At 46.6% G+C, this 21,445-nt stretch overlaps 1 protein-coding gene across 3 annotated transcripts in view; it reads left to right on the forward strand.

Annotated features, from left to right (window-relative positions):
- The first annotated feature begins 611 nt into the window (after positions 1–611).
- Positions 612–21,445, forward strand: part of LOC142584592 (protein 5NUC-like) — a 761,070-nt gene continuing 740,236 nt past the window's right edge. For all 3 annotated transcript variants that reach the window (XM_075694708.1, XM_075694710.1, XM_075694709.1), the window contains exon 1: positions 612–860. In XM_075694708.1, coding sequence (XP_075550823.1) covers positions 669–860 — 192 coding nt within the window. In that variant the 5' untranslated portion in view covers positions 612–668. The remainder of the gene's footprint in view (positions 861–21,445) is intronic.

Consider the following 21,445-nt stretch of genomic DNA (forward strand, 5'->3'; position numbering starts at 1 on the left):
GTTGTCGCCCTGAATTAAAAAAAAAAACTAGTGTCTATTTATTTTATTTATTTATTTGATACCTGAACGAAGACACAGCGCTGTGCCTTCGTACCCTTCTGTTGTCGTCGTGCTTTTTTTTTGCACTTTGCCTCAAGTTACGCACTACCAACTAGCCCACCAATCTGTTCTCTTGAGCTTTTGATTCATTACGCTCCGCACAGACGATTATTATTGTCGTCATTCTGCCGCGAGAGCAAACTCGTTAGCGAACAGCGAGTTCCTTCTGCATTGTTTTACTGAAACAAACAGACAAGCGACAAATGCAGAGCTTCCACTCCGGTGCACTGAATTAACGCTTCGAATGCCTTGCGCTCTCGTCAAGTCGTTGATTGCCTCTGCAAGCACGTGTTTGGCAACCTCGCTTATAAAGCGTTGCAACGTCCGTATGCTGAAAGGGAACGCACAGCGACTTGTGGTATCCATCTGTAATGCACGAACAGGTGTTATTTAGCTTTGTGGGTCAGTCAACACGCACAACACGCAAACTGCGCTGTGAACGCTGCAGTGGGGACGAAGCCACTGTAGAGGGCAGCAGGCACGTCCTTATCACCCTCCCCGCTATTCAAGGACCATTCGCGTTGGGGCCGCCGGCCTGCGAAGACGGTGGAGATAAACAGCAACGAGCGATGAACACCTTGGCCGCATGCCTGCTGCTGCTGCCGCAGGCGCTTCAAGCAGCTCACTTCTCGGCCACAGTGCTGCATACTAACGACGTTCATGGACGCTTCGAGCAGGTGACACCCTCCGGCACGCGCTGCACGAAGCAGGCTTCCGAGGCGTACCAGTGTGTCGGCGGCATCGCGCGCCAGAAGACGCTGGTAAGCCACTCTCCGCCACGCGCCTGTTCGAGGTGCAGGCACAGTAGCGGGAGCGAGTAATCCCGGTCACACTAGCCGTAATGAAGGAAAGAGCATGTCTGGTTCGTGTGTAGCGAGAAGGGAGGGGGGGGTAAATATTAAGGCAGCATTACTGCCACACTAGCTCCATAGTGTTTTCAGAACGGCAATCAATGCAACAGACGAATGCTTTCTTTCAACTTTCTTTTTATGCGCTAGAAGCAGCAGCTTGATGGCATAGCCCTCACTTGCAATGCACATTGCGATCTGCCGACACAAGTCACCTCATCCTTGCGGCGTAATTTCCAGGTGTGCATGGAGGAAGGAAACAACTGGGAGGGGGGGGTGAGGGACCCTGACGTAATAAAATGAAACACGTCTCGCGGTAACTGCCTACCTCCGCCAGGCCAGCCGTGCTCTTGCAACGCGCAGCGGGCGCAGTCGCACATTGTAAAGAAATAAAGCTTTGAGGACAACGGACAGATCCCTGCTTGCTGTTCAGTGTCGCCCTGTTTAGTGCTATTGTTTGAGCAGTCGAAATGAGCACACTCTTCAGACAATAATCGCTTAAAATTCAGAGCCTGCACAGGACGAAAGAAACAGGCAGTTCGGACAACTTTAGTGCATTGTTTCCTATTTCGGTGTCATTCGTAAATTGCATTTTTTTGCCACACTTGAAACATCAATCAGTACCAAGTTGCTAAGTTTCCTATTTTCCAATAAACTACTGAAAGTGCACAAGTTTCTGCGCAGAGAACGCGTGGGAAACGGGCGACAAATCGTTCGAAAAATCCATACCACGAACACACTGGACTAAGTACGCCAAGCGCAAGATCACTTGTTCAGCCGGCTTTTAATGTGATGGGTTTCTTTGGCTATACTGTGATCTCGCACAATGATGCTGTACGGAGTAGGCGTTGGACTATTGGGTGTGTGTCGTCTCCTCTATGCATACAAGACGAAGAGTTTCGCGCCACCAGACTTAAAAGTATAAAATTCAAAGAAGAAAAACAGACGAACGTTATTTTATATGTTTTTACTGGTGTTTCGGCGGGAGTACCGGCTTTCGTCGGAAGGAATTCACTTTAACGAAGCCCGGTCCACCGGCTGGAACGTCAGTAAAAACAAATGGCACAACGTTCGTCTTTTTTTTCTTTTTTGAATGTTATATAATCCCACGTCGTCGCATTTCGCGTGCGATGCTTTTACGACTTCAGCTACCGCAACGGTAAGTGTAATGGAGAACGGCGCCGCGTTATTCAACCGGTAAGAGCATCGTACACATAATTCGAAGACATGGCTTCGTATCCCACCGGCGGCCATTTGTTTTTTCGTCCACTTTAATATTCGTGTATTTGTGATTTCTTTATTTCCAATTAAGGACTGCAGTTGCTATCTCCTATGCTGTTCTTTGTGATATTGTTTGTTGGATTCTTATGTTATGACTGTATATATCGTGAAACTGTGCGCTAAGCAAACGAGGACACCGAAAGAAGGCACAAAGACGAAAGCTGAAAGAAGCCAGCCAATACACGAAAAGTGCCTCGAGCGTCCTGTCACGCGGCAATGTTACGTGTATTCGCAGGCCTCTTTCACGCACGAGCGAAACACTTATATGTAGCACGTACTGTGCAACAGAAAGCTATATGGCATTTGCGTATATTTAAATATTGGTGCATGACAGAACACGCTGTATATAAATAGAACTCTTGCACGCCTCGCGCGCACGAGGACCGTGCTTCGAATCCGAGTACCACGCAATTTTCTACCTGCTTAAAAAAAGAAGAAAATCGGCGGGATGATATAATTGCATAAACAGGCCTGGAGTGCGGCCTGACCCCGGTGACCAGCACCGGTAACGCACTCCCTAACCAGTCCGGGATTGGCCACCCTGGTGCAGTACTTGGCTGCAACCTCCTAAATGAATACAACAATCAAACACCGGCCCTCCGTCCCCAGCAGCTGCGCAGCAACTGACCACGGTGGCGGTCAGTCCTGTGACGCAGCAGAGGGTGCTAAAAATTCCTGGGTCTGAACAGGGCGAAATTGAAATCTGAACTTGGCAACGTTTAACGCTAGAACGTTATCTAGTGAGGCGAGTCCAGCAGTGCTAATGGAGGAATCAAAGGGCCGTAAATCGGATATAATAGGGCTCAGTGAAGTTAGGAGGACAAAAGAAGCATATACAGTGCTAAAAAGCGGGCGTGTGTTGTGCTACCGGGGCTTACCGGAGAGAGGAGAACGAGGAGTGGGATTCCTGGTTATAAGGATATAGCTGGTAACATATAGGAATTCTATAGCATTAACAAGAGGGTGGCAGGTCTTGTTGTGAAACTTAATAAGAGGTACAAATTGAAGGTCTTACAGGTCTACGCCCCTACATATAGCCATGTAGACCAGGAAGTCAGAAGCTTCTATGAAGACGTGGAATCGGCGATGGGTAAAGTCAAAACAAAATACACTATACTGAAGGGCGACTTCAATGCCAGGGTAGCCAAGAAGCAGGCTGGAGACAAAGTCAGTGGGGGAATATGGCATAGGCTCTAGAAATAGAAGGGGAGAGTTATTAGTAGACTTTGCAGAACAGAATTATATGCGGATAATGAATTCCTTCTTCCGCAAGCGGGATACCCGAAAGAGCACGTGGAGGAGCCCGGATGGCAAGACAAGAAATGAAATGGACTTCATACTCTGCCCTGACCCTGGCATCATAAAGGATGTGAACGTGCTCGGAAAGGTGCACTGCAGTGACCCTAGGATGGCAAGAGCTCGAATGAGCCTAGACTTGAGGAGGGAACGGAAGGAACTAGTACATAAGAAGCCGATGAATGAGTTAGCGGTAAGACGGCAAATAGAGGAATTCCGGTTCAGGCTACAGAACAGGTATTCGGCTTTATCTCATCAGGAGGATCTTAGTGGTGAAGCAAAGAACGACAATCTTATGGGCATCATTAGGGAGTGTGCAATAGAAGTCGGTGGTAACTCCGTTAGACAGGATAGCAGTAAGCTGTCGCAGGAGACCAAAGATCGGATTAAGAAACGCCAGTGTATGAAAGTCTCTAATCCAACAGCTAGAACTCGCAGAACTTTCCAACTCAATCAACAAGCGTAACACAGCTGACATAAAGATTTATAGTATGGATAGAATTGAAGATGCTCTCCGGAACAGAGGAAGCCTAAAAGCAGTGAAGAAGAAACTAGGAATAGGCAAGAATCAGATGTGTGCCTTAAGAGACAAAGCCGGCAATATCATTACTAATATGGATGAGATAGTTCAAGTGGCTGAGGAGTTCTATAGAGATTTATACAATACCAGTGGCACCCACGACTATAATGGAAGAAAGATTAGTCTAGAGGAAATTGAAACCCCCCTATTAACGGCGGAGAGAGTAAAGAAAGTCTTGAGAGCTATGCAAAGTCGGAAGGCAGCCGGGGAGGATCAGGTAACAGCAGATTCGCTAAAGGATGGTGGGCAGATTGTTCTAGAAAAACTGGCCACCCTGTATACGCAATGCCTCATGACCTCGAGCCTACCGGAATCTTGGAAGAACGCTAACATATTTCTAATCCATACGAAAGGGGACGCGAAAGACTTCAAAAATAATAGACCGATCAGCTTAGTGTCCGTTGCCTACACTCTAAAAACAAAGAGAGTTCCGGGCACTCTCTTTGAGGGAGTAACTGCTTGTCCCATATTTGACTCTCTTTTCGAGAGTAGATTTACTCTCTTTGAGAGAGAGTAGGGAAACTCCTCCTGACAGAGTTTTGTCACTCCTCCACAAGGGAGTGCTAGTACTCTTCCGTAGAGTGCTAATACTCTCCCCACAGGGAGTGCTAGCACTCTTCCATAGAGCGCCAATACTCTCCCCACAGGGGTAATAGTACCCCCCTCGGTTCGAGTGCTTCTACTCCTACAAACCGAGTACTTCTACTCCTCCAAGGCAAGTGTTTCTACTCCCCCAAACAGAGTGCTTGTACTCCTTCAAAACAGAGTGCTAGTACTCTTCCCAATGATGTGAAAGCACGATGTAGATCCATGGTCACGTTTGATGGGATTCGCAATACTTACATGTGCGGAATATTTTATTCCTTCATAAGCAGCTTCTGCACTTATGCTTGGTGAATGGGATGTAATCTGTAGTCGCTGAGTTATTCACATGAAACATGTTCTCTTAAAAGGTCAAAATCTTTAGTGATCAGTCACAAGGCAAACTGAATAACTTGAGAAACACACTCACAAACACAAAATCAGATTACAATGATGCCCAGGAAATTTAGAACACATCTTGTAATAAAACATAAATATATTCTGTAGTTTCATCAGTATTAGTGTCTCAATATCTTTTAATTCCAATTGGTTCCTTCTTTTCAAAAATAAAGTATACAATTGAAAGTTAAAGAAAGAACAAACGCGCGAACTGACAAAGCATTCACACTGTGATTGAAGAGATATATACGCCACATTACTGGCCAGCAAACGCATTTCTGGCTCAAAGTGCGTGCACTTACATGGCAGAGGTTACCAGATGAGCTGCTATGCATGGGGCTGGTAATGTAGATAAATTGTGCAAGAAACTTTTTTGCATGCCATATTCTAAGACTGCAGCTCGTTTGATGACATCCTGTACAGCATATGGATGTTCCTGACTGAGAGTACAGTGCATTTAGAAATGTGTTGTATATTCTCATGTAAGGTAGCAGGTCTAGCTCGCTTTGTTTATATTTTACAAAAAGTTATTCATGTATAGGCTGCACCGCTTTGTTTCTAAGTGTGTCTTGTGGTTCTGCACCAATATCCTGCCCATATCAAACCAGTACAGAAGCGTATTATATTACCTATTCGGTTGGCCTCCTCACGAAAGTAGCTTCCTGGTGCTGTTGGAATTAATAGGTTACACTTGCTCACAAACAGATAAAATTAAATTTACAATATTATATAGTGTGTAGCAAATGAGAATAAGACTGCAAGGAGCATTGGCATTAAAATCTTGTGCATCAAATTTCTGGTCATATATGGTAGCTTGTCATTGCCATTACAGTAAGAATGCTATACTTCTGAGGAGCAGCTTGCATATTTACATGATCAATTGTTGTGAGTCACTGAATATGCAATCTAACTGAAGTATAGATGGGATGGGATGGGATGAATATGATGCATCAAAGGTGACATAAGCATAAGTCAGACAGGGAAGTGTACAAAAAAGGCAAACAAAGAAGCAAAACAAACTCAGAATGGCACCATCCTGTTTCATATATCCCTTCCATGCGAGTGGATTTTGTATGCGACTATGCATATGCACAATGAACCAAATACCTGAAACTAAAGCTTTTTTTCCTACTGAAGGGGTTAAGATGCACTAAAGAAAAATTATCGCCTTTACAGAATCTTCGTCTCAAAACAAGTAAATATGTATCTAGGAAGATTAATGCATCACCTCACTGTGCACTCTTTCTTAAGTCCCGAAGAATTATGCTTATAGAAGCCATAAAACTAAGGAGTTTTTGCTTAACACTATATGTTGGCATCCGCCAATTGATGAACAAGTGTTCTACTCAGATGCTCTCAGTTCTTTACATTGAACGTATCCCTACCTCTACTAGCATACTTCGTTGGCAAGTATATTGAAGAAACTACAATTTAACATTTTTTAAATAATTTTAAATTCCAAGTGACTCTCTGGCTTCAAAGACGTAAAGTGTGCACCACAGTGTACACAGTTAAAGGCCTTAATTGCTGCTTGCTTTCACTTTGGGAGGCACAAGCAGTTCTAATGAACTAGTTTCATGAGCATGCACGTAAACGATAATGACTTCTTAAACAATGAATTCTCTTCGCCCAATGCTTCCGTTTTCTGCAAACTTAAAGCCATAATTCTAAAATTAAGTGTAAATATACATAAGAAGCAACACATGAAAACCTGCCTGCTTCATGTCAGCATTTACAATACAGAATCACAGTATTTTCTATTTGCACACTTGCATTAACACGCTGTTAAATGTAAGCTATTAAAGCTGTTAATTATATCTAAGCACCTAACCAAGCATGAGCTGTTGCTTTTTGCAGTGAGCACAGGTACTGTGCTCATTGCATATACGTATCATGTCACTAAGCAAATATGCAATTTCATTGTACCACTATTTTTTATCACGTGGATATATCTGTCCAGAAGCAAGACAAAAGGCAGTCACTTTTCACAGCTAATCAGCTTTTCTTAAACACATTTCTAACTTTTCAATGGCACTTACTACTATGTGTTTGTCTCCAGAGAGCATACTTGATTTTTACTTTCCCATCAGAGACATTGCATAAAAATTCCATGCTAAGATGACTGCCTAGAGCATGTGAGAATCTTCATCTTTGTGTGACATACTGTATTTTTATTTTGTTGACATTTAGTCAAATGGTACACCCAATATACCGACATTCTAGTTTTCTTGTCCAAATTGCATGGCAATGTATTTTGATTCTTTGGCGTGAGCTCCTCTGTACTTCGTGAAGCCGCGCTGGGCCAGCGCTTTGGCATCCTTGTGTCCCCGCAGCTGCCTTCTTGCGTTATATACAGCGGGTTCCTGAAAAATATCGTGTACAAAAGTCAACACGAGCACATGGAGTAAACAACATCAAGACAGTCAAGGTCATGGCACTAAAAGAAAGTCTCAGCTCTTAGTCTTCCTACTGAAATGCATGCGAAACATCTAAATCTCTGCAACAGTCAACTGCTAAACTAACTTCAATTTTTAGATTTAAACAAAAAATAAATAACGGACAGTTCATCCTCGTTCGGCACCAATGTTAAGATACTCCTGCTAATCAATAGAATATTTGTCATTGTCAGATGTCATAGGTCGGTCATTAGTGTGTGTCGCAAACACCACTTGTGACACATCCTAAGCACGTGCCCAGTGTGCCCCCCGCACTATCTCTGCTTAAGCCATAATTTGAGGATCATATCTCCAAACATGATGCTCAGTAGGGAAGAAAATATGGTCCTCCAGTTCAATGGATATGACTGGAGGTGCCTATAATAAAGGGCAACAAGGCTCGACTACTGCTGCAGTTTGAAATGTAGCATTTTACATTCTTGAAGGCATGTAAAGTTGGGGTTATAGACCGCCGTTATTAGCTTATTCGACGAATTATTTTTTGTGTACGACAGACGACTGGTAAAACAGAATTAAAAGAACGTTTTATTTTGATACTTTATTTCTCTAATAAAAATATTAAAGCGATAAAGACATTTTGATCTGCCATGCAGTATCAAGATGCACACATTACGCTTGTAATCCTCAGCGGAAGGGGGATTTAGCTGTTCATATGACAGAACTCTGAAACGCCAACTCATATTGGCGAATGCACAAACATGTACAAAACAATGAGCCTATGCAAAGCGCCCCTGCAATTGTAATTACACACAGCAGCCGTTATATTCGATGCCGATGCATAACTCGCTGCTTGAAAATTCACCGAGTTCGTAGACATAAGCACACTTTCAGATTCGCACCGTGCTCGAAAACATCAACAGGAGACATAAAATCAGATATATAATCACACCATTTCAATACATCAGCAAAAACAGTTGTCTTAGGGCTAAACACCATGAGAGCGATTTAGTGCGCGACGGCGATGAGCGACGGCTACGAGCGACAAAACGGGCCGTCGCTTGAACGGATCGCTCGGTTCTGGAAATGTAGAGATCGTTGCTCGTCTCCTGGAAATGCTATGAGCGACTAGCCAATAGCTCGAAGCCGGAACTGGATGTACATCGCTCAAATACTACCGATTGTCGCGCGAAACGAGCAAACGATTGAATTTTTACACTTGCAAGGATAAGAACCTACTGCAAGACCTTCGGAAATATCTTATGCTACTTTTTACAGTAAAATACATAAATTTATATTACTAAAGCACGTGTCACGCTAATTTCGACGCGTGTTTGCAGCCCTCATACCGGCAACACCGGTGAGGCGTCGCTCATAATCGTCGCTCAGACGGAGTACAACTTGTAGGCGACGAGCGAACGCGACAGCCATCGCATCGCTTGTAGCTGTCGCGCGCAAGATCACTTATATGGGGTTTATACTTTATTCATCATAAAACATGTATTCCTCATGCGTTTTCAGTAAGTTCAAGATAACGGGCCCAACTGACCTCTTGCAGCATGCAGCTGAATGCCTGTGGCAAAGTTTCTACCTCGCAGATTACCGACGGGCGAGACACCGTTAAGCGCGCGGTTTATTTATAACGAGAGCATGCCACCAGCAAAATGACGCCTTCTGTTACGTGACTCCTTATTTCAACAGCGTTCCGTACACAGCAGGGTGCCAAACTGAATAAATTCACAGACAAAACGCACGCTAAGCACGCTCCGCATAGGTTCGAAATCATGGGCTGGTGAACAAACCATTTTAAGCGTCCTCTCGCCTCGCGTCTTCTTGGAGATACCATGGTTCTGGCAGCGTTTGCGATTTTCAAAGCTCTTACGGATAGCGGCAAGCGATAAAATCACATGCAGTTATCGCGACGACTGGCTTTTTCGTTTCATATCGAGACAGCGCACGATGCCTAGTCCGTTCTCAATCACGTCGGCTAAGCGCCGCGATGACTTTCATTTCATTTCATTTATTTTCACCTTAAAGGCCCGGAGGCATTACATAAGCGAGGACTTTTATCCGTGTAACAATGTTAGAAGAAATCTACAGAACAGTAAAGAAACAACGATAAACAAATACAAGCCAGGAACAATTGCGAAAAAAAAAGGAACATCGTGTTAGAGTAAGGGTAAGTTGGATCAGTACATGACACGATATCTTCTGGGAGATGGTTCCAATGGGTTATAGCTTCGGAGAAGAATGAATTGTTCATGGCAGATGATCGGGTGTTGGTGTTTGCTATGGGACGACTGTGGCTTAAGCGGGAGGATGTACGTAAGAGTGGATTTAACAGGGAATGCCAGGAGTGTAGATGGCAATAGAAGGTGTGAAGCAAGCAGAGACGAGAGATGGATCCGGCGGGAAGCAAGTGATGGTAGTTCAAGTGTACGTTTTAGTGCGGTTATGCTGGTATCACGAGAGTAATTGGAAGTTATAAACCGAGCAGCGCGATTTTGTATTGCTTCTATGTCATACAGAAAAGACGGGGAATGCGGGAGAAGGAAATTCAAGACGATGAGCAAAACGTGAAAAAGGTGAATGCAGGAGCCAACGTTTCGACAAGTCGACTTGTCTTCTATGTCATAGGTTAGATATGAATGGGAAGGATGCCAGATAGATGACGCATCTTCTAACTGCGGACGTACAAATGTCAGATATGCTAGCTTTTTCATTTCTCGTGATGCGGCTTTCAGATTGCGTTTTAAATATCCAAGGGTGCGTGAAGCATTAGAACAGATGGTGTCACTATAAGTTGCCCATGATAGTGTCGATATCATCAGAACGCCGAGATATTTGTAAGACGAGGCATGATTGATAGGAGCTGAATTTATTGTGTAGGTGTGACTGGTTAAGCTGTGGTTGCGGGTGAATGACAGAGCTTTGCATTTAGTAAGGTTAAGCGGCATGTACAATTTCTCGCACCATACTGCGATGGAATCGAGATCCTGTTGTAGTGTGGTGATTTCATTCGAGCCTTTGATTGGGGAATATAGGACACAGTCATCCGCGAAAAGATGTATTTTATTCTTAATGTTAGCAGGTAAGTCATTGATGTAGATGAGGAAAAGTAGAGGCGATAAACCAGCGCCCTGTGGTACACCCGATGTTACGCTGCTAAGAGATGAATTATGGTTGTTTGCAGAGGTAAACTGTGTGCGCCCTTTTAAGAAGTGTTCAAGCCAGGTAAGCAAGCTATTTGGGATTCCGATAGATGCGAGTTCTTGAAGTAGGTGATTGTGGGAAACACGGTCGAATGCTCTTGAGTAATCCAAGAAAATGGCATCAATCTGCAAATGTAGGTCCATGAAATGTAGAATGTCATGGGTGAACTCGGCGAGTTGGGTCTCGCATGAAAATATTTTTCTGAAGCCGTGCTGGTGAGGGTAAAAGAAGTTGATAGATTCGAGATGAGACATTAGGTTCGATGAGATTATATGTGCTAGAAGTTTAGAAGAAATGCTGGTGAGAAAAATTGGGCTATAATTTATAGCACGGGAGCAGTCGCCAGTCTTGAAGATTGGTATGACATGGGCCTTTTTCTAGTCGTCGGGCAAGCTTTCAGTCTTTAAGGATTGCATAAATATTACATGAAATACCTGGCTAGAAATGTTACTGGTGTTAACTAGTAATTTCGCGGTAATTCCATCCAGGTGATAGCATCATATAGGCAGAATGTGCACCTAAGTTAGAATTCACTTACCGTCGAAGATTTGTAGTTATATACAACGAATGACGAACGACTGTCGTGTTTTCGAGGCGACGCGAGGTGGCTGACGCACGATCTCCCTTGGATGGCCTGCGTTGCTGCTCGCTAGACGGATCACCTTTCTCCGGTGCTGTATTGTTCCGCGAAGTTGAGCGCGCGCCCAGTGGAGCAACTCCGAATGAAATAGTAGAGCGATCGCTACGCGTTCCTTTCAACTATGGCTGCCTGTTCTCTTAGAAGCAAAACGGTGTGTTCTTTGCTCAGCGCGCGAGACTGATACATCGCTATGTTCGGGGCCAGCCTCCTACAGTTGAAGCAGAAGATTACGCTACGTTTTGTTCTCTATTGCCGCAAGAGTAGAACGGGCATTCTACTCTCTCTCTCTGACGGGAAGAGTGAATAGCACATTTCACTCTCTCCTTGGTGACGCAGTGAACAATGCATTTCACTCCACTCGACATTTTGAGAGAGTAAAAAAAGGCTTTGAAGAATAAATCGGCCGCTTCACTCCTGCGATACCCTCTCTAGTTTTTAAAGTGTACAAAATATTTACTAAGGTAATCGCAAATAGAATCAGGAACGCCTTAGACTTCTGTCAATGGAGGCATTACGGAATCAGGGTGTTGACGAGTCGTATGTAAAAATACTGAAAGTTATCTATAGCGTCTGCACAGCCACCTTAGTCCTTGATAAAAAAGAAACAAAATCCCAATAAAGAAAGGAGTCAGGCCGGGAGATTCGGGATAAGACGAATTCGAGATAAGATTTAATAGAGAATACCTAAGTAACATGCGATTCGCTGATGATAATTTCTTGCTTAGTAACTCAGGGGACCAATTGCAATGCATGCTCACTGACCTGGAGAGGCGAAGCAGAAGGGCGGGTCTAAAAAGTTATCTGCAGAAAAGGAAGTAATGTTTAACAGTCTCGGAAGAGAAGAACAGTTTACGATAAGTAGCGAGGCACTGGAAGTGGTAAGCCAGAGAAAAGACGGGGAATGCGGGAGATGGCAATTCAAGACGATGAGCAAAACGTGAACAAGGTGAATGCAGGAGCCAACGTTTCGACAAGTGGACTTGTCTTGTTCAAGGCCTTCAAGGTCTTCAAAGTCTTCAAGGTCTTCAATGTCTTCTTCAAGAAGTGGTAAGGGAATACATCTACATAGGGCAGGTAGTGAGCGCAGATCCGGATCATGAGACTGAAATAATCAGAAGAATACGAATGAGCTGGGGTGCTTTTGGCCGGCATTCTCAGATCATGAACAGCAGTTTGCCATTATCCCTCAAGATAAAAGTACACAGCAACTGTGTCTTACCAGTACTCACGTACGGGTCAGAAACCTAGAGGCTTACGAAAAGGGTTCTATTTAAATTGAGGATGAAGCAACGAGCTATGGAAAGAAGAATGATGGGTGTAACGCTAAGAGATAAGAAAAGAGCAGATTAGGTGAGAGAACAAACGCGAGTTAAGGACATCTTAGTTGAAATCAAGAAAAAGAAATGGGGCAAGTGCAGGACATGTAATGAGGAGGGGAGATAACCGATGGTCATTAAGGGTTACGGACTGGATTCCAAGAGAAGGGAAGCGTAGCAGGGGGTGGCAGAAAGTTAGGTGGGCGGATGATATTAGGTAGTTTGCAGGGATAACATGGCAACACCTAGTGCATGAACGGGGTAGTTGGAGAAGTATGGGAGATGCCTATGCCCTGCAGTGGGTGTAGCCAGGCGGATGATGATGACGATGATGATGATGATGATATAGAACTTCAACGGTGCTACAAGGTAAACAGAACAAGTATTTAATTTCAACAGTTTCGACCGGTGGACCTATCTTCTTCAGGGTTTACAAGAAAATGGTAGTTCGGCTATGAAAGTAAAAACACCAGATCGCGTACCCGGTCCTTCTCAGATACATCAAACCGAAAGGGACAGTTGTCACAGTGATTGACTTTCTGTCGCCGCTTTGCCAGATTTACAGCTGCCTTATTGGCAACGATGCAGGGCAAGAGGAAGGCGGAGTCCCATGTAAGTAGGGCAAGGAGGTCAATGAAAAAATGGAAAAATAAGAAAAAAGAGCAAATACACAGGAGGAGGGAGACGGAGATTGGAATGGGTTGGGCACTAGAGGCAGCTGAATTTCCGTTGACACGACGCAAGGAGGGAAAAAGCGGTCGCTGCGCAGCGCCAGTGTGTGTGCTTCCGTTGTAGCGAGAGAGAGGGCAAGTTGAATCGCGCGGTGGGGGGCGCAATAGAGAAGACAGAAGAGCGACAACTTGTGCAAAGTAACCGCGTCATAGTACACATATTCAAGGCACGGTCCGTTGCGGCGACTCTGTGGTCCAGCTAAGGTGCGAAAGAAAATACAATTCCAAAAAGGATATATAAGTGGGATACGCAGAGCAAGTGCGCCCCTGGGCTCAGGTTTAGGGAGCCCAGTTAAGAAGCCTCCTTGTGGTCCAGTTTTTGAATGTTCAACCGACCACTTACATCACGACAGCTCGTGCGGATTCCCAGAAGGGGCAATAGGCCATTCAGAATGACTACTTGAGTGGCAAGGTGGAGGAAACTGAATTTATTAGTTTTTCGCTCGGCCCCTTGAGCCGCACGCGGAGAGAGGAGCAAGCAGTGGCCAGCGTCTGAATTTTCGCGCTTCCCATGCACTCTCATGGCATATCCCGGAGGCACGTCAGCCGCCCCGGACTCTCATTAATTGCTTCTCCAGTGAGCCCGAATAGGAAGAAGCCCTCAAAACTGCAGCCGAACTGATAGTTGGGCGAGTTGGTACGAATAAAATAGTTGTGAGTAAGCGTTCATGTGTCCCCCCTTCACTGTGTCCTTGTCAATTGTGCGCGCAAAATATTTTACTATGAAGCCCGCAAAAGCCCGGACCTCAAACTCCAACTCAAGGCCGTCCGGAGAGCCCAAGAACTGGCGGAGCGTCACCACGTTCCCGTTCCGACTTGGGCGTCGCCTACGGTTTCTGCCGGAGGAGTTCCCCGCGTGGGATCTCCAAAAGATTGAAACTCCTCAGGACTTCAATAAAGTTCTTGACTGACTAACTGCTCGCATGCACGGGTGTGTTCGAAACCAGACTGCAAGAGCATAACGCTGACGCGTCCAAAGTAGGGATCGGCAGTCGAACACGCCTGGAGAAGGGTGAATTCGGGCGACTTTTCCCATGCGCGCATTGATTGTTGAACCGCAGGCGAAAAGGGGTCTGCGTTTGTCCGATACATTCCTGCTTACACACCTCGAATCGAATTTTGTACATGACGTTACTCGAATCACAGTCAAGATTTTTGTTAATTTTATGTACGAAGGACGAGTTGCATGCCTCAGTCATGTCTGTTGCTGTCGCGTGACGACACACCTTGCATCGAAGTTTCCCCCACCGTAGACAGCCCTTGGGCGTGTTTGGATTCTGTGTCCTCGCCCAGACTAACAAATCCCTTAAAATTTTGTTTCTTTTATATACAAACCGAGGCGGCCACTTTGATATAGTAGCTAGTCCGATGCTCTGTTTCATGATGTTGAAATAGCAGGTGAGAATGGCATTGACCCCCGGAGCAACGGTAGCGTATGTTAGTACCAAGTTCAGATCTGACTGGGTGTCGGTAATGCTCACCCTTTCTCCCAACATATGTGCTCGATCTAATCTGCGCGCACGTTCAATGGCATTGTCTACTATTTTTGGCGCATATCTTTGGCGTATACGAGTAGATTTCAGCTCATCCGCGTGTCGCTCAAATTGTGAAGATTCGGAGCAGATTCTACTGTATCTGTGGGCCTGGGAGTACGGGATGCTTGTTTTGCAGGGATGAGGGTGGCTGCTATAGAAATGCAGATATTGCTGACGATAAGTCGGCTTTCTGTATAGGGATGTGAAAATTCGAGCTCCAATCAGTGACAGGGTGACGTCGAGGAAGTTAATACTATCTTGGGAGAAGTTGTGCGTAAAGCAGATTGCGCAGAATTGAAATTGCTAATGAAGCCTAAGAGACTTTGTTCACTGTCAGCCCACACGAAGAAAATGTCATCCAGGAATCGCTTATAAAATATTGGCGTAATGGACGCGTTTGCGAGGAAGAGTATTTTAACGATGCCAAAAGATACTTGCGTAACTTGGTGCCATCTTCGTTCCCATGTTGGTGCCGCTCATTTGCAGACAATACTTGTCTTCAAACTCAAAGTGATTATACCTAAGTGCCACATTTTGTCAAGTTTTCGAAGAAACTCGTCCGACGAGGAAACATATTGGTGCCGAAAAACGTGCCATCGCAAAGAAGAAAATAAAAATAAAGAACAGGCGTTGCATGCACCGTACTGGTCCCTTGATCACAATGAAGATGTAAGCATGGGCACGCGGCTATATATGGGTGAGGTGGCGCAGCGCTCGGGTGTATATCTCGGGAAGATTACCCTGCGTAATGTTTATCGTGTGTCTAGTTTATCATCATCATCATCAGCCTGGTTAAGCCCGCTGCAGAGCAAAGGCCTCTCCTATACTTCTCCAAATACCCCGGTCATGTACAAATTGTGCCCATATCGTCCCTGCAAACTTCTAAATCTCGTCCGCCCGCCTAACTTTTTGTCGCCCCCTGCTACGCTTCCCTTCCCTTGGAATCCAGTCCGTAACCCTTAATGGCCATCGGTTTCCTTCGCTCTTCATTACATGTCCTGCCCATGCCCCATTTCTTTTTTTTGATTTCAACTAAGATGTCATTAGCTCGCGTTTGTTCCCTCACCCATTCTGATGCTTTCTTATCCCTCAATGTTACACCCATCATTCTTCTTTGCATAGCTCGTTGCGTCGTCCTCGATTTAAGTAGAACCCTTTTCGTAAGCTTACAGGTTTCTGCCCCATATGTGATTACTGGTAAGACACAGCTGGGTTTTATACATTTCTCTTGAGGGATACTGGCAACCTCCTGTTGATGACCTGAGAATGCCTGCCAAACGCTCCCTCTTCATCATCATCATCATCATCATCATCATCAGCCTGGTTACGCCCACTGCAGGGCAAATGCCTCTCCCATACTTCTCCAACAACCCCGGTCATGTACTAATTGTGGCCATGCCGTCCCTGCAAACTTCTTAATCTCATCTGCCATCCTAACTGTCTCCCACCCCCTGCTACGCTTCCCTTCCCTTGGAATCCAGTCCGCAACCCTTAATGACCATCGGTTATCTTCCCTCCTCATTACATGTCCTGCACATGCCCATTTCCTTTTCTTGATTTCAACTAAGATGTCATTAACTCACGTTTGTTCCCTCACCCAATCTGCTCTTTTCTTATCCCTTAACGTTACACCTATCATTCTTCTTTCCATAGCTCGTTGCGTCGTCCTCAATTTGAGTAGAACCCTTTTCGTAAGCCTCCAGGTTTCTGCCCCGTAGGTGAGTACTGGTAAGACACAGCTATTATACACTTTTCTCTTGAGGGATAATGGCAACCTGCTGTTCATGATCTGAGAATGCCTGCCAAACGCTCCCTAGTCCATTCTTATTCTTCTGATTATTTCAGTCTCATGATCCGGATCCGCGGTCACTACCTGCGCTATGTAGATGTAATCCCTTACCATTTCCAGTACCTCGCTACCTATCGTAAACTGTTGTTCTTATCCGAGACTGTTAAACATTACTTTATTTTCCTGTAGATTAATTTTTAGACCCACGCTTGTGCTTTGACTCTCCAGGTCAGTGAGCATGCATTGCAATTGGTCCCCTTAGCTACTAAGCAAGGCAATATCATCAGCGAATCAAAAGGTACTAAGGTATTCTACATTAACTCTTATCCCCAATTCTTCCCAATCCGGGTCTCTGAATACCTCCTGGAAAGACAATGTGAATAGCATTGGAGATGTCGTATCTCGCTGCCTCACGCCTTTCTTTATTGGCATTTTGTTGCTTTCTTTATGGAGGACTACGGTGGCTGCAAAGCCGCTATAGATATCTTTCAGTAATTTTACATACGGCTCGTCTGCACCCTGATTCCGTAATGCCTCCAAGACCGCTGAGCTTTCGACTGAATGAAACGCTTTCTGGTAATCAATGAAAGCTATATATAAGGGTTGGTTATACTCCGCACATTTCTCTATCACCTGACTGATGGTCTGAATGTCGTCTATTGTTGAGTAGCCTTTACAGAATCCTGCCTGGTCCTTTGGTTGACAGAAGTGTAAGGTGTTCCTGATTCTATTTGCGATTACCTTAGTAAATACTTCGTAGGCAATGGACAGTAAGCTGATAGGTCCATAAATTTTCAAGTCTGTGGCGTCCCCTTTCTTATGGATTAAGATTAGGTTGCCGTTCTTCCAAGATTCCGGTACGCTTGAGGTCATGAGGCATAGCGTATACAGGGTGGCCAGTTTTTCTAGAACTATCTGCCCACCATCCTTCAACAGATCTACCTGATCGTTCCCAGCTGCCTTCCCCCTTTGCATCGCTCCCAAGACTTTCTTTACTTCTTGCGGTGGTACTTATGCGATTTCAATTTCCTCTAGACTATTCTCTCTTCCATTATCGTCGTGGGTGCCGCCGGTATTGTACAAATCTCTATAGAACTCCTCAGCCACTTGAACTATCTTATCCATATCAGTAATGATATTGCCGGCTGTGTCTCTTAACGCGTGCATCTGATTCTTGCCAATTACTAGTTACTTCTTCACTGCTTTTAGGCTTCCTCCGTTCCTCGGAGCATGTTCATTTCCATCCATATTATAGTTCCTTATGTCAGCTGTCTTACGATTGCTGATTAACTTCGAAAGTTCTGCCAATTCTATTGTAGCTGTAGGGTTAGAGGCTCATACGTTGGCGTTTCTTTATCAGATCTTTCGTCTCCTACGATAGCTTACTCGTACCCTGTCCAACGGAGTTATCGACCACCCGGGTAGTCCATGTGTTCCAAATGGTCTTTTGCATGAACCAGCTGTTGGCCAAGTTTTCGGGAAGGCACGTGGGCTATTCGAACAGCGTAGCCCTTAAAAATTTGTGCAAGGGCTTCGCTTCTTCCTACTGTGTAGGGTGTCACCACGCGCTTCACTTTTTCTTTCGCCGTTTCACGGTAGGGCTTGGCTAAATTTGCGTTCCTGCGTTCCGAGCAGTTGTAGAGGATAACCATTGTTCAACAGGTCCCTTTTCACAACCTGTAGCTATTGCCTGTGTTTCGTGAGGCTGGAGCACACGCGGAATGTCCGGGGAAAAAGTGCTGCTGCGACGGATCACTTTTGCTGAATTGGATGCGCCGAGTCGAAGTTCAGGTACTTTCCCGTATGCGTTGGGTTTCTGTACATACAAGTCCTCAAGCCGCTTTAAGTCGTCTCTACAAGGTCATCCAGGAAGACAATTCGCCCATTGTTTTCCCTTTCAGCAGTGAACTGTATGCTCAGCTAGAAGGAATTTAGGTGCTCGAGGAAATGTGTTGCGTGCCGGCGAGGAATAATGCAGAAGCAGTCGTCCGTGTATCTTAGAAATAGCTTTGGTCGCGTCCCGAATAAAGATAAGGCCGCTCTTTCCAGATCCTCTAGAGCGATATTCGCGCAAGCCACTGGCACAGAGGCTCCCTCCGAATACTTGCTTGTAATACTCCTTGTTAAACACAAAATGCGTATTGTCACGTTCTGTCAGGGTTCGTGAACCAGGGAGCGCTTGTGGCACCCTCCGTTAGACAGATGCTCCACAGCGTGGTGGTGATGAACGATGACTGACCGCCGAGCAGCGGTGCACGTTGGTGTTTATTGGGTGTGGTGACCTATGTTGCCTACCAAGCCTGGCAGGCCACCGAGCCTGGCGGGCCAACGATGATTACGCCAGAGGGGGCGTCACATGTTTTTACTCCCCCTTACCCCCCAGTTTCTTTGTCGACAAGAAAAAAAAAACCGGCGAGTAACGGTCCGGTGGCCGCCACCGTCGAGTACTCCGCCTGGGCACCGGTGTTGATGGGCCGGGCGTGGCGATGAAGGATGCTGCCTGAGCCTGCCTCGCTACTTCCGGAGGGTCCACAGTGGTCGGCCGTATTAATGGTGCCGGATTTGACACCAGCCCAACGGGCACCGCACCAGTGGCAACGCCTGCCGCGTCGGAGATGGGTGTTGCTCCGCTGGAAACGACTTGTGTTGCCGCTAGTCATCCTGCGTGCTAGAACACTGACGTGGCATGCGAGGGTGCTCTCCAGGTACCGAGGCGAGACCTGACACGGTCGGCATGTCTTTGCCACATGGCCCCGTATGGTATGCGAACGAGCAGCGATGAGGCGCTGGCAGGAGCCACCACCTGTCCGTCGGGCCAGGGAGGGCCCGGACGGAAGTTCTTGGCGAAAACTGGTGCTCCCGACTCCGGCAAAAGTATTCCAGCAGAACTTTTTGTTCGCGCGTCGTCTGTTTGGCGCTATAGTACTTCAGTATGCGGCAAAGGCCCGGGATGGCACCCTCGGTCAGCAGCCAGCTCCTGCTTCAGTTGCTTCAGGAGCACTGTGGATCTGAGCTCCGAATGCAAGACGTCCAAGAGTGTCTTGACCATCCGACACAGCAGGAGCTTACAGGGGCCACATCCAAGCATAGTGTGGGGCGTGGTCCGGTACTACAACAGTATCCGGGCAATCTGCGTCCGGAAATCGCCAGTCTGGCTCTTCTTGAGCTTGTCCTTGATACTTTGCACCACCCTCTCGGCTGCACCATTTGAAGCAGGGTGGTATGGCGCAACCACCATCCGGCGGATCCCGATCTTCCTCAACCAGGACAGGGTACTCTGTGCTGGCGACACAGTACCATTCTCGGACACGATGACGTCAGGCAACTCCTGGGTGGCCAAGGCCTGTTGCAGCGCTGCAATGGTCGCGCCTGCTGATGGAGTGGTGATAGGTAGAACCTCCACACACTTCGAAAAACGTGCACCGCCACCAGGAAGTAATGGCCACTGGATGGCCCCCGAAATCCACATGCAGGCGGGACCAAGGTCTCTGTGGGATCGGCCAGGGGGTACTTTCCACATGACTTGAGGCCCACTGTGGCTCCTGGCAGATTTGGTAGCTCTGCACCGTGTGAGCGATGTCCTGGTCCAGGCCAGGCCACCAAACATGGGACCGTGCCATCATCTTGGTCTTTTCCATGCCAGGATGACCTGCGTACAACAACTGCAGGACCCTGGAGCGGAGACTTCGTGGGATCACCACCCTGGAACCCCACAGTAGGCCGCCCTGCGGCCAGCTCAGCTCTGTGACCTTGTGGATATAGGCCTGCTGAACCAATTTATCCCCACGGGACACCGCCTTGACCACCTTAGACAGGACTGGGTCCCGGCTGGTCGCTTGCAATACCGCAGATCTGGAGAGTACCTCCGGCTTGTACAGCATTAACACTTCAGCAGGTTCTGGAACCGCATCAGGCGTCTCTGGTAGGGGCAGGTGGCTCAGGGCATCAGCATGTTCCAGGTCCTTTCCCTGACGGTAAACCAGCTGGTAACTGTGAGCCGCCAGCCTCAAGGCCCAGCGTACTACTGGAGGTGATGCCTGCACGGGAGCTGCCTTGTCAGGCCTTAGCAGCCCCAACAGCGGCTTGTGGTCCATGACCACCTCGAACTTCCGCCCCCACAGTTACTAGTGGAAGCGTTCTACACCAAACATGAAGGCCATGTTTTCCTTGTCCAGCTGGCTGTAGCATTGTTGTGCAACCTGAAGCCGACGAGAAGCAAACGACAGAGGGCGTTCCTGGCCATCCTTGTCCCAGTGCGCCAGGATGGCTCCCACACCGTAGGACGACGCATCTACGATCAGGACGACAGGCTTGGCTGGATCGAAGTGTACCGGCCCTGGAGCCTTGGTGATTAGTTCCTTGCTGCGCTGGAAGGCCCGGTCGTGCTCCTTCTTCTTGACCGATTGCTGACCATCTCAAAGCAGAAGATGGAGTGGCTGTAATGCTCCGACAGGTTCGGCAGGGAACTCCTGTAAGAGCTGTTGAGGCCGGGTAGCTCTGAAGCTCCTTCTTGTTCTGGGGCTTAGGCACCTTGAGCACAGCGTCAACTTTGCGGGGAGCCGGGCCTTGGTCAGCCTGGGAAATGACATGTCCCAAGTACTCAACTTGAAGTAGTAACTTAGCGCGATAAAAACACGGAAGCAAGCAAGGCGGACAAGGAAAAGCGCTACTCACAACTGTTTAATAGAAGGAAGGATAGTACATATATATCCTCTTGTCACGCATGCGCCTATCAAGCAGAAG

This window comes from Dermacentor variabilis, chromosome 6, assembly GCF_050947875.1.
Source record: "Dermacentor variabilis isolate Ectoservices chromosome 6, ASM5094787v1, whole genome shotgun sequence".
NCBI classification, from domain to species: Eukaryota; Metazoa; Arthropoda; class Arachnida; order Ixodida; family Ixodidae; genus Dermacentor; species Dermacentor variabilis.